At 46.1% G+C, this 14,032-nt stretch overlaps 1 protein-coding gene across 2 annotated transcripts in view; it reads right to left on the reverse strand.

Annotated features, from left to right (window-relative positions):
* The window catches only part of SND1 (staphylococcal nuclease and tudor domain containing 1), a 392,192-nt gene that overhangs the window by 358,392 nt on the left and 19,768 nt on the right, over window positions 1-14,032 (reverse strand). For both annotated transcript variants that reach the window (XR_014833971.1, XM_021078633.2), the window contains exon 2: window positions 6,204-6,353. Coding sequence is in view for 1 of the 2 variants with exons in the window: in XM_021078633.2 (XP_020934292.1) it covers window positions 6,204-6,353 (150 nt within the window). In the remaining variant the exon portion in view is untranslated. The remainder of the gene's footprint in view (window positions 1-6,203; window positions 6,354-14,032) is intronic.

Consider the following 14,032-nt stretch of genomic DNA (forward strand, 5'->3'; position numbering starts at 1 on the left):
CTAAACGCTTTATATTTATCAACGCACTCCTGCATGAGAAGCCTAGGCTCCGGGAACTCACCTAGCCAAAGGGAAGTCACAAATAACTACTACTACTACCGCCACCTGTTTGCCTTTCCAGTTTACAAAGCACTTTCAGAGAACAGTCTGAAACCAGTACAGGGAACTGTCCAAGTAGGAACAGGGTTCTACTGCTGTTATTTCAGAACGAGTCCCCTGGGCAGGCGAGAGCCTTGCTTATATTGTGCTCCTCCTCCTTTAAGAAGAGAAGAGTCGGCGTTCCCGTCATGGCGCAGTGGAAACAAATCCGACTAGGAACCATGAGGTTGCGGGTTCGATCCCTGGCCTCGCTCAGGGGGTTAAGGATCTGGTGTTGTCATGAGCTGTGGTGTGGGTCGCAGAAGCAGCTCGGATATGGGCATTGCTGTGGCTGTGATATAGGCCAGCGGCTACAGCTCTGATTGGACCCCTAGCCTGGGTACCTCCATATGCCCTGGGTACAGCCCTAAAAAAGACAAAAGACAAATAATAATAATAATAATAACAACAACAAGAACAGCAGAGTTGAGAAGGGCAAAAATGATTCTCCCCCGGAGCCTCCTCTTCCTCCACTGCTCTAGTCTGAAGCTGCACCAGTGGGACCAGAATCTTAGGGAAGACACCAGTAAGAGGCCCTGGGAAGGGATCAGCTTGACAATGGCGGTTCTTCCCTCTCATCCACTGAAGACCGTGACACAAGGAGTGAGCCACACATCCACAAAGGGTACAAGTAGAGTCTCCGTGTGATCTCAAGATAATGGGCAAAGGGATGCCTTTGCCCCATGACTTCTAGGATGGTACAGAAAAGAGAGGTCTCTCCCCTGAAGCAGCCCTGTCACAGTCAATGGTCTGTAGCACTTGAATCTACAGTCTGGACCGAGCTCAGTGCCCCTAAATTCCCTCAGAACAGAAATGAGGAAGCAGAGGGTAAGAGTTCCAGACACATATGATCCGCAGAAGCTCATGAGCAGAAACAATTCAACGTATAAAAGGGCACACGTGTCTGTTGCCTCTTGGAGCCACAGAACATGGGCTACGTGGGGTAAGGGCGAAACAGTACATCAGTGACCTGAAAAGGAAGCTTCTGCTAATCTTTTCAGTCCGTGAAGATTATTCCACGGGGTTAGTCAAGCTTTTCTAGAAGAAGAATGTCCCAATGCCTTCCCAGAAACCAGAAGCTCATTTACAAGTGGAGTCCACAACCTGCTGGGCTGGCATTCACAAAACCAGTACTGTTAGACAACATCGACCGTGGACAGTTCTGGGAAGAACTAATCCTGAGTGAGGGCTCTTGAAGACACAAACACAAGCTTGCGCCCACTCACCTAATGCACTCTCATCAGAGCGCCAACAAGGAAAAGAGCCATAGAGAGTTCGCCATGTGTTTATCTCCCGTTCCTACCCCTTGCCCCACCCCATGACAATAAAAACAGATGCCTGTGCCCAAAAAGATTCTGGTGATTGATAAGCCCAATTACCAGCCACCAACTACATCAGAGAAATAGTACGAAACCAATGAACACAGCCTCGTACATTTTTATTACCTTAGGGATCCACTGACTCTAAAAACATCCTTCGCTATGGATCGCATGTTTAGGCTTCAGTTGGGAGCACAACACCAATACCTACAACTCAGCAATACACTGCTTTCCCAAGTGAAAAGCTCTGACAAAACAAAGCACTCCTAATGGAAGCCAGGACTTCGGCAAAAATTCATTTATCAAGGGTCAGTTCACAAGGAAACAGCTAACCCCTGAGGGGAAACCTCCAATTTCTACCAGCTAGGCAGAATTACAAAAAGCTCTGCAGGCCTGCTCAGGGAGCACCCCTTCCTTAGGACCTCACGGATCACAGCTGGGCAGTCACTGGGCAGGAGGAGAAGCCACACTGGAGGTCCTCACAAGGACATGAACCGAACGCTGTAAGACAAACCGTTTCTTTAACATTCCTTTCTTGAACCAGGCTTCTCAGGCTGTGTTCCACCGAGGGTTGGGCAAATTCAGTAAGTGGACAAGCTATAAGCTATGAAGGGAGGTACGTGGGAGTTTCAGGAAAGTGACCACATCACTCCTCGCAAGGGCAACTGCCGTCCAGGAGCAAATCCTGTGCCAGCGTCCTCACGGAGGCGGCCGAGAAGGCTGCCGAGCCGACGAGGCTGGCCCAAGGGAGGCTGCCACAAACAACTCCCAGTGGAGGAAATCTGCTCAAAGCATTATCCAATAAGGCCCACACGGGGCTCATTGGAAGAATCACTGTGGTCTCTTCAAATGATATCCCAGAGCTGCAGCTAAGAAGCAGTGGCTCTTCAGCAGCCGGGACTCCAAATTGCTTCTCCCCTTCAGAACACCCAATGGCAGGTGATCTTTCCTCTCCCAAGGTTCTGGCCGGTGTCCACCAGGACGAATGCAAAAAATTTTTTTTGTCTTTTTTTTTTTTTAGGGCCGCACCTGCTACATATGGATGTTCCCCGGCCAGGGGTCGAATTGGAGCTGTAGCCACTGGCCTACACCACAGCCACAGCAACACAGGATCCAAGCTGCATCTGAGACCTACACCACAGCTCAGGGCAACACCTGATCCTTAACTCACTGAATGAGGCCAGGGATCCAACCTGCATCCTCATGGATGCTAGTCAGATTCTGTTTCCTCTGAGCCACGACAGGAACTCCTCAATGAAATTTCAATTCCAACCTTTTCTTTGCACCAGGTAGACCCTAAACGACTGGAAGCAGATTAAATCCCACAACAGTGTAAAACCTTAAAGCCAGCTACTTCTGTACCCAGCCCAACACTCAGTCATCCCAGTAGACCACCTGTACATGCATCTCAATCCCTCTCTGCCCCAAGCACCCTACCGCCCCAATTTTCAAAAGCTCCACTGAACACAGGACTAACAGTCATCTCTGTATTTCGCATGAAACCAACACACAGCTTCACATGTAACAGAAACCCAATAAGGAAATAAATATCTAACTCCCACAGCGCCCATCCACACAGTATCTGGGCTGCCTAGAGTAGCTGGGCAACCCCCGAGACTGGCCTGGAACAGGGCAGTGATGGCTGGGGACATACAGGAGCTAGATGAGAGTGAAGTTTCTTTGAAAGCAGGAATGAGAGAAGGCAGAGCATGATATTTGGGACAGTAACACAAAGGGAAGCAAGTGAGCAGTAAATGTGCTTGGCTCTATTTGACTGTGAAAACACTAGACATGCTCTGAAACAATGGAAAGCCCGAGAGAAAGCAGTGCTGCACTGCACAGCGCACCGAACCTCGACTGGAGACACTCAGCTTCCTCTCCTCGTTATTCACCAAGATGCTTACTCGGGTGCACCTGCTTTGAGTGAAGCACTGACCAGGCAGAAAAACACCAATGAGAGATAAGGTCCTTCCCAGTGAGGAGCTGACAATCTAGTAAAGGCAGACATATAAATATGGAATGGGAGGGCAAAGGCATGATGAAAGAGATGACAGGTGTGACCCTTCAGGAGGATAACTTCTCAGGAGATGACAGGTGGTCACCTGGGCACCAGATGGACAAGGAGCTCCCAAAGGAGCAGGCAGCATGAGTCAAGGCTGGAGCAGGCAGGACTCAAGTGGCCTGTTAAAGAGACCCGAATACGCCCTCAGGCTTGGGACTTGGCATCCCACAAGGGTTCAATAAGAGAGGACAAAAGGTCAAACCACAAATGGGACCGTATCCCAGGCTGAGGCTTAGACTTGTCCTAGTGGTAATGAGGGATCATGGAAGTATCTGGGAGTAATACTGAGCCAGGGAAAAAAATGAAGTTACGTTGCAAAAAGATCTGCAAGCAGGGAGAGAAAGGATTAAAGGGAAGGGAAATGACGGCAGAAAGACTGTTACTGCAGTAGTCCAAGCCCATTACCAGAGCTGAACAAAGAACAACAGCGGCTGTAATGCAGTTTCAAGAATGGAGGAGAGGAGTTCCCATCGCGGCTCACGAACCTGACTAGTATCCACGAGAACGCAGGCTCAATCCCTGGCCCGTCTCAACAGGTTAGGGATCCGGCAGTGCCATGAGCTGCGGTGTGGGTCACAGATGCAGCTCAGAACCCGCATTGCTGTGGCTGTGATGTACGCTGGCAGCTAAAGCTCTGATTAAACCCCTAGGCTGGGAACCTCCATACGCCTTGCGGGTGCAGCCCTAAAAAGACCAAAAAAACCAATGAGAGTTAGTAGGAGTAACTGCATTGCTCTGGAAGGGACAAAAAGCACTAGGCTATATAAATACATCAAATTCCAACTAGCAGGGCTCGGATTACATGGTATTCTTTCAGCTGGGATAGTTCTGGTAATATTTTATTGTAATGTGACATAGGCTACAGCTAAGATATTTGAGAACAAGCTCGAATGGGCTTTGATTCTCATCCATGAAACAGGAAATTAAAATCCAGCCCCTTCATCTCTACTAGAGGCTGCTCTGCTTCTGCCTTCTGGGGAAAGGAACTTGATCAGCTCTAGCCAACCAGAGTTAACACTCTTCTCTTAGTACCAGGCAAGCTGTTACACGGTACAAAACTGAAAAGAGAAGAACAAATTAAAATGCTGGTCAAGAAAAGCACTTGGCACCCCAAATCTGAAGAATGCTGAGAGATTTTACCTCCAGCACTTGGACTAACAGGACCAGAAGCGTTTATAGCAGCAGCACTCGTGATGACCACAACTAATGTTTATTAAGTAGCTTATAGGCACACACTAGGCATCCCCCATTATCTCAATTAATCCACACGGAACGACCATGAGGTAGACACTGCGATCATGCCCAACACGCGTGCTTACTGGTAAAGGGCCAGTGGAAAGTAACTGATTTTGTCTATTGAGTCATTATCCCAAGAATCCAACTGCTGTTCTTAGAACTCAGGATGATTCTTCCCTATCTCCTGCAACACTGCTTCACAAACAAAATGCTTTTTCTTCTAGATTCTTGTCTAAAAAACTACCTATTTTTCCTTAAATGAAAGCTGCTGCTTTTTTCCTTACTGCCACAGGAGGAAAACAGCAGAGATGAGCTGAGGTCCTCACTCGCCTATCATCATCAAGCTGAGGCAAAGGACAAAGAACCAGACTCCAGAAATTTCATTTTTGATAGCCAAGGCACTACTGAAGAAGAGACAAGAACTGGTGTTTCGAAGCATAGGAGACAAGAAGACACATGGCGGCTGCCTGGAAGGGCAAGAACTTAAGGAGTCCAAGGCAGACCGCAAAGAACGCAGGGTGACCAGGCATCAGATGGGGGGCGATGGGGGGAGGAGAGGATGGGGAGGCACCGGGGCTGGAAAGGATGGGAGGACAAAAGCTCAGAAGTTTCTCAGATTGCCAGAACACAGGGCTCTTGACTACTACTGAGCCACAAGTTGCCCCGAGAAACTGATTTAGGAGCTCTCTCTCTTTCAGATCCAGTGTTCACACAAATTTTATAATTTCATGGGGTTCACAGATGCTTTTAGGGGTGTGTGGATCCCAGATTAAGAATCCATTATCAAGCATTTGTAGCATGCTACCATTTATGAAAATGAGTGTCTGCTTGTGTAGGCAATAAATGTCTCTGGAGACTCAAGACACAAGCAATACCAGTAGCTTCCGGGGAGAAGAACTAGATTTTTCATTGTGCCTCCTTCCGAATTTTGAAGGTGAACGAAGAATTCAAACATAAATAAAAGGGCTCTGCCATAACCAATGCCAACCTCAAACAGCGGAGACTTCCTAGGCAACAGTCTAACCTCTCTCAAGAGGAAAAGGAATGAAAACACTGACAAACCTGAAGAGGCCTAAACCTAGGGGAAAGTGTACATGCAAAAGACTGGGATGACTGGGATTAAAAGTAGTGAACAGAGGAGTTCCCCTGTGGCGCAGCAGGTTAAGGATCAGGCATTGTCAGCACAGTAGCTTGGGTTGCTGCTGTGGCACAGGTTCGATCTCTGACCCAGGAACTTTCACATACTGCGGGTATGGCCAAAAAAAAAAAAGGTAGTGAAGGTATAAACCAAGGCGAGCCACAGTGAGCTGTGAGTTTGTCACCAGTCCTGTGACATAAAAACACTCTAAATATACCGAAAAGGGAGAGTCCATGAGACGTGCAGTCAAGGAGGAGATGGGGCTGTAACCTGGGTCCAAGGTCTCCAGGAGGCCCTGGGAAGCACCTACCTCATCCGGGGTGTCTTTTGCATCAGGTTGTGTGGCAGCTGCTCTGCGGGCGAGGTTTCCAGCACGAATGTTGCTAAGGTTGATCTGCCTCTCGGGAGGAGGCCCACCACGAGGCTGCCCGCGGACAATGATGGCACACCCTGAGAGGACCTAGGCGGGGGCGAAACAGAGAAAATCAGCGCTCTACAGGTAATACAGATGGTCCACTATTATGTCCCCAACCTCCAGAACAGTACTCGGCATCTTGGAGGCCCTCAAATTACCTGGTGAATGACTACATGAACAAGACTGTTTTTTATTTTATAAGACAAAACGCCTACATAGAACCTGGGGCCAGATTCTGAAATGACTGACCCAAATACAAATAAGAATTAAACAACTCATGTTGCAACAGAAGAAAGGGTGGGGGAAAAACTGTAATTGCAATGTATACATGTAAGGATAACCTGACCCCCTTGCTGTACAGTGGGAAAATAAAAAAAAAAAGAAAAAAGAAAAAAAAAAAAAAGAATTAAACAAAATGATAGAAGAGTCATAAAATAAATAGACTCAGGTGAAGAAGTGGGTGAGAAATGGAAAAAACCTTTGTCATTTCACCCCAACAAGCCAACCACTGCCCGTGTTCTTTCAATTACGAATTTGTTACGTTCCTCCACCACCCAAGTTAGGAACTGAAACACTGGGCGCACCTTGGTTCCCTGGGTCCCTCTTTATCCTGACCATTGGGATAATCCCTCCCTTGCTTTTCTGTACACTTTTACTATTCATGTACACATCTCTATGCAATGTGGTGATCTCATTTCTCCTGTTTCTGAAGTCTCTAAACTGAGTCTACAGCACATATCCATCAGTGACTTGCTTCTTTTGCCCTTTTGGTGGAACTCATTCATATCAAAACACTGTTCATTTTCACGGCTGCATAGTACTTCACTGTGTGAACCTATTCTACTTTTTGACAGGAACTCTGTCCAACAAATATATACATTCCAAGTTTTAAAAAAGTGTTGATTAACATCTCATTATCTCCAGTACCTTAAGCACACAGACCTTGATCTAAATGGTTCCTCCATAATAATACCATGACACACATAATAAAAGACTGTCTTCCTTATCTAGCTGCAAGCCATGCTTTTCATTTTTATCCTTTGTCATCAAGTGTTCCCAGCAATTAAACTCTACAGCTTCCAACCAGTCTGGCTAACAGCCTTGAGAACCCATTGCCTGGGTGTCACCCCAGGGCTCTGAGGGCTAAGACAAGCCCTCAGACAAAGGAAAGTCAGGAGAGAACAGATGTACTAGCTAGAGCAAAGGATGGCTGGTATTTCTGAAATGAGAAGAAGGAAGAAAAGGGAAAGAACTTGGAAATGATTCATTTACAGTTAATTCTTCACAAGCAGCAAAAGAAAAGCACACCATAGAATACCTGCCTTGAAACCACTCATGTACAAACTCCATCAGGACTGACAAACCCAGAGCAAACAAACCACAGCATCTGTCTCAAAGGCCTATTCCTCGATTTTTGTCAAGTTTTCACAAGAAGTACTAAAGTACTCCCAGGAGACCTAGTCCCTCTTGGGAAGCCAGCTGGAAACTCACCTTGGCTGACCAGTGAGCAGAGGCCCAGACTAGGAAACGATCCTTATTTTTCAAGTTGGACAAAGTCCACTGAAAAGCTCAAGAACCGGAGCTCCCATCACAGCCCAGTGGAAACAAATCTGACTAGGAACCATGAGGTTGCGGGTTCGATCCCTGGCCTCGCTCAGTGGGTTAAGGATCCAGTGTTGCCGTGAGCTGTGGTGTGGGTCACAGATGCGGCTCGGATCCCGAGTTGCTGTGGCTGTGGTGTAGGCCAGTGGCTATAGCTCCGATTGGACCCCTAGCCTGGGAACCTCCATATGCTGTGGGAAGCATCCCTAGAAAAGGCAAAAAAAAAAAAAAAAACAATAAAAACCCTCAAGAACCCAGTGACTAATCGGTACCCTCTTTCCCCCTAAATATCAGCAAAGTGTTACCCTGAATACAGGCCTCGACCTAGTAAAGCAGGTCCCTGGGAGACAATGGTCTATAACTATATCCCGGTCCCGTTAAGGGCTTTGATAAACAACTTGGATGTAGGAATTTTGAAAAACCTCCTTTGTACACCGCCCCCTCCCTGAATGCTGGTCTGAGTCTGAGGACTGCTGTCAGAGCTTCTCTGCATCACTGCACCAAACATGCCCCTGGGACCAGTCAATACTGGAATTAACATTAGAAGTGACTCTACAGGCGGCTCAAGACCTTCTATACTACTGAGGAATCAAAGGCAAGCAGCAGTCACCCAGCCAACCAGGGTCAAACACTTCACGGCCTTCTCCTGTCTTAGGCCAAGAGGACAGATAAGCAATAAGGACAGATATTCACGGGGGCAGCCACTGCTATTCCTGCTCCCCCAGGAGGCGAGGGCTGACATGGCTACATCTTTCCTCCGAAACTCTTCCCGTCACTCATTCGGCCACAGTCTTGGGGATGAGACAGGAAAAGACCGTCTGTAGGCCATTAGGGAAGGAAGAGATCTGTCCATACGAGAAGAATTCATTTCCTTCCTGTTCTTTAGAGTTTGGAACACACTCCACCTCCTTTGAGCTCTCTCCCTCTCATCTTCCAAGTACCATTAAACTCCCCCCACCTGCCTTACTTGCCAAGGGTCTTCATTCCAGCTCTTCCTCTAGGGCAGAAATTGGCACAACATTGTACGTCAACTGTCATTTTTAAAAAAGAAAAAGAAAGAAAGATTTTCCTCAATAAAAACACTTAATGGCCTGCTCTTGTCTAAGGTCCCCAGCCAAATAAAGCCAAGGGAAATAACTTCTGGGGGGAAAAGTTAAACCGTCTTCCAGAAAAATACAAAAATACAAAAAAGACCAAGGGCCTATGTATCAAACTTAACTTGTATCTCGAATGGCACCAAAACAAGACATTTTTCCTCTGTAAATGATAAGACCTGACATCTAAGTTGATTACTTACAATTTTATCCATTGATGGATTCATTTATTAATTCAACACAAATTTAGTGAATGCCATCTGCATGCCAGGCATTGTTCTAGGCAAGTCAATTACTTCAGTGAAATAACACAGACAAAAAATGTCTGGAGAGCTGACATTCTAGTGGGGGGAGCCAGACAAACAATAAACAAGTAGAATATTGTTTATTCTCCAGAATTTTAATTTTAGAAGAATAATGTTAAGATTGAGAGGAAACTGTCAGGGGTAATTGTTCTGCCAAAGCTGTACTGATTCATGTTGCAAACTTTCGTGGATGTGGTAATTATCCTTAATTGCTAATTTATAGGGCATAGAAAGCAAGTCATATGGTAACTGCTTTATCCAATTATATTAATAAAATGACATGTTCTAGAAAAACGATCTTAGCCCTACCTGATACAGCAGAATGTTTGTGAAAACAGCTGTCACAATGAGTCAGTTTGACTGAGGTTATGGATTTGACATTTCTCAGCTCTGCCAATAAAGGTTGCAGAGAGACGAGGTGCGATTCAGAGGACCTGGCTTCAGGGCACAAGCCGAATGGTGATAAAGGCTGAAACAAGCCAGCTGAGAAGGAAAACGGGACTCTAACAGCTCAAACTCACTAATAAGTTTACTGGGAGATTTACCTACAGTGAAACCTGTTAGGGGCAGCTCCTAAAACTCTGCCCAGCAACAGAAACACCACCTTAAATCATCACTAGATACTGATAAATGGCTTAGTTTAACTCTTAAACCCCAACCCCATGAACACCAGAAGAGAGCTATACAAACATCTAGCCACACTATGTGTTCAGGGCAAAAAAAGTGATGGTACGGAAATCTGTAAGTACTTCAATAAATCCGGTATATTTTTTCACAGCTCCAAAAGCAAAAATCATCTTGGCCTAAGAATACTATCTTATTAGCTCTACAAGGAGGACTGGCTTAACAGGTTTATCTGCCTGTTAAAACAAGAATATCTTTGGGAGTTTCCATTGTTGACACAGCTAGTTAATGAACCCAACTAGTATCCATGACAATGTGAGTTCAATCCCTGGCCTTGCTCAGTGGTTTAAGGATTTGGCGTTGTTGCGAGCTGTAGCATAGGTCGCAGACATGGCTCAGATCCTGAGTTGCTGTGGCTGTGGTGGAGGCTGGCAGCTACAGCTCCAATTCCCAGGCTAGGAGTTGAATCAGAGCTACAGCTGTTGGCGTACACCACAGCCACAGCAACTCGGGGTCCGAGTGTTATCTTTGACCTACACCACAGCTCATGGCAACACTGGATCCTTAACCCACTGAGGAAAGCCAGGGATCGAACCTGCATCCTCATGAATGCTAGTCAGATGTGTGAACCACTGAGCCACGATGGGATCTCCCAATACAAACATCTTCTGAGAAACAACACAGCAAACAGAATGAATTCTTTTCCCTCTGTGGCAGAGAAAAGGAACCAAGTCACTGGGCTGAACAATCCGTAACTGCCACCCAGAAGCTTACAAGGGCCACAGCCCAAAGGCTGCACATTTAGAGGACAAAGAAGCAGGCCAGCGACACTTCTCTGGACCAGGTGTTTTCTCCACCTAAAAATACCACCCAGCAGTGGGGAAGAACTATGGTGCACTTTAATGAAGCAAAACACTTCTAAAGAAACGGAATTAAAGCAAGAGGAGAACTAAAAGAAAAAAACTAACTTGGAGAAAATCTCAGAGGGTAAATCCGGAAAAAAGCTTCCTGGCAGCCAGAGAGGTTGCCTCCACAGGAAGAATCATCACTTGAACATTCACAAGTCATTTAGACAAAGAGCAAGCAGTCCCAGAGGAGCACAAGCTGCATTGTCTGCGAGGTCCTTCCCAGGATACGCGCCACCGTGGCCGGCTCTTTCCTTCTCTTAGGGGCAAACGTAAATGAGCGCCCAGAATTCAAACCCAAGGACCTGGCAGCCCATGGCCTCGGGGCTGCCCATCTCACTTGCACTGGGTGCTCCTGCAGGAGGGATGGGTGTGAGCTGCTGCTCCAGGGGCAGCCGTACGATAAACCGAGCCTCGGTTTGCGAAGAGGCGAGTTCAAATCTCATGAGGACGCTAACGACCATCTGCAGAGAGAGGGCCACTCATCAGAGCATCTAAGCGAAGCCCTTTTATTTTACAGATGAAAAACTCTGCAAGCGAGACGGGTAAAGTGACTTTTGCTTAAAATAAAATTGAGCCCTGGGCAAGGACTAGACCTGAAGCCCCCGATCCCGATGTTCCACTTGGCTGCACGGAGAAACAGGCTCTTGGGGAAGCTGCTATCTGTTAAAGCCATAGGTGAGGTTACCTACTGATTAAATCTTTCCCACAGTTAAAAATCTCCATCCCCGTGTGCCAGCAAAGCAGGTGTCAGAGACCAGATCACTAGGTAGAGCTGCCGTGAGCTGGCAGCCCCAAACCAAACCCATGGTTACTAAACACTATCAGATGCAAGGAAAGCAGACTTAACAGTCCAGTTTTACAAAAGATGACCCAGAAAGGAGACACAAAGGAAGAAAACTTCAGAATGATAAAAAAGCAGCACTGGCAAACTACAGCCCACTGGCCAAATCCTCCTTCCCACCTGTTTCTACACAACCTATGAGCTAAAAATGTTTTTGTTTTTTGTTTTTTTTTAAAAAAGGGCATTATGTAACACATGAAAAGAGCATGAAATTCAAGTTTCTGCATCCATAAATAAAATTTTATTGGAACAGAGCCAAGCTCATTCGCTTATATAATTTTGTCTATATGCTTGCTTTCCCACTAGACCAACAGGGGTTGAGTCGCTGCGACAGAATCCGAATGGCCCACCAAGGCCAGAGCATTTACTACCTGCCCCTTTACAGAGTCAGTTTGCCAGCCTCTGATATAAAACATTACGACAAGGGAGTGTGATGAGAACTAGTTTTATGGTAGTCTAAACAGTACGTGCACAGCAAAAAATAAATTCTGGATGACCACTTCAAGTTACACAAACTGCTCATTTTTACAATCAGAGAAAGGGCAGTGGTAAATGGCAATAAGAATTCGGTTTCAGAATCTGATCCATGTCAGAGGTGATTTTTGAAAGTTCACTGGCTGTATTAGTCTCAATTTCCTCATTTATAAATTAAGTATATCAGAATATCCATGAGAGGTTTTATGAAGCCTCAACAAAGGAACAAAGCCCTTAGCACAGAGATTGGTTGGCTAAAAGACCCAATGAATAGTAGCTAATACTGTTGTTATAAGAAATGGCTCGGGTTCCTGTCGTGGCTCAGCAGAAACGAATCTGACTAGTATCCATGAGGACACAGGTTCGAACCCTGGTCTTGCTCAGTGGGTTAAGGATCTGGCGTTGCTATGAGCTGTGGTGTAGGTCGCAGATGCAGCTCAGATCCTGCATTGCTGTGGCTGTGGTATAGGCTGGCAGCTACAGCTCCTATTTGACCCCTAGCTTGGGACTCTCCATATGCCATGGGTGCAGGAAAGGAAGGAAGGAAGAAATGGCGTGGGCTCTTGGGATAGAACATGATGGAAGATAATCTAAGAAAAAGAATGTGTGTGTGTATATATATATATATATATACACACACACACACACACACACACACACACATATATATGTATACAGACTGGGTCACTTTGCTATACAGCAGAAATTGGCACAACACTGTAAACCAACTATAATTTAAATAAGAAATTTTTAATTAAAAAAAAAAAGTCTCAGTAGTTCCCACCATGGTGCAGTGCACTGGGGCTCAGGTGACTGTGGAGGTGTGGGTTTGATCCCTGGCCTGGCATAGTGAGCTAAAGGCATTGCCACAGCTGTGGTATAGGACACAGCTGCAACTCAGATTCAAGACCTAGCCCAAGAATTTCCATATGCCATGAGTGTGGGCATCAAAAAAAAAAAAAAAAAAAAAAAAGGCTCAAAGTGTGATCTGAGGTAAAGATTGGCAGTCTATGTACCATAGAAAAAGAACCATTTCTTCTGAATTCGACCAGAAAGAATTAGATAAATAATCCATAATCTGGTTCCCCTGCTTTATCACCTGAGATACCTACTGTCTAGGAAAGTGGACTTCGATTTTCGAATCTCTGGCCTCAGAGATAATGGTAATTAAGTATTATATCTTAGGTCTATATTGCAAATTTTTTTTTTTTTAATTTTTTTGGCCATGGCATGCAGCAGCTTGATGTAGGATCCCAGTTTCCAGACCAGGGTTCAAACCCGGGCCACAGTGGTGAAAGCACCAATTCCTAGCCACTAGACCACCAGGGAACTCCCTGCACTAATCTTCAACCTTGACAGTGTCTCGACCATCACAGCCTCAGATGACCAGGAATCTGCAATGCGTCTTCGTTGGACCATAATCTCAAGTCAAAAAGCTTTCCAAACTTCATGATGTTTCCTCACTTGTGAGTGAGGACAACACTACTGCCATCTTCTCCAGACAGTAAGATCATTAAGGGAGATGCCCCATGGTATCTGACACCTAGTAGGTACTCAGGGAATGCGAAGGGCACACTGGTCTCCCTCTCCTCCGTCCTATCTACTCCTCGCCATCCTCACAGCAACCTCTGGGCAAGCAGAGCAGGCACTGCTATCCTCGTGTTACAGATGAGGAAACTGCGGCCCAGTGAGATGATGGCATCAAGACTAGAACACAGGTCTCCCCAGACACTTTCTCATAAACCCCAAGTACTAAACATCTGACACAAGAGCTAGGAAGCAAGGCTGTAACTGGCACAGATAGAGCCCAGCATGAAGGAACTCAATCTTCTGGAAGCCAGAAGACGGCCCTCCACAGAGCCAGTCTCATAGTCCA

Source organism: Sus scrofa, chromosome 18 (assembly GCF_054392235.1).
Source record: "Sus scrofa isolate SSC_HxYL_T2T_F1_AM1 chromosome 18, Sscrofa_HxYL_maternal_Yorkshire_Landrace_v2.0, whole genome shotgun sequence".
Taxonomy (NCBI): Eukaryota; Metazoa; Chordata; class Mammalia; order Artiodactyla; family Suidae; genus Sus; species Sus scrofa.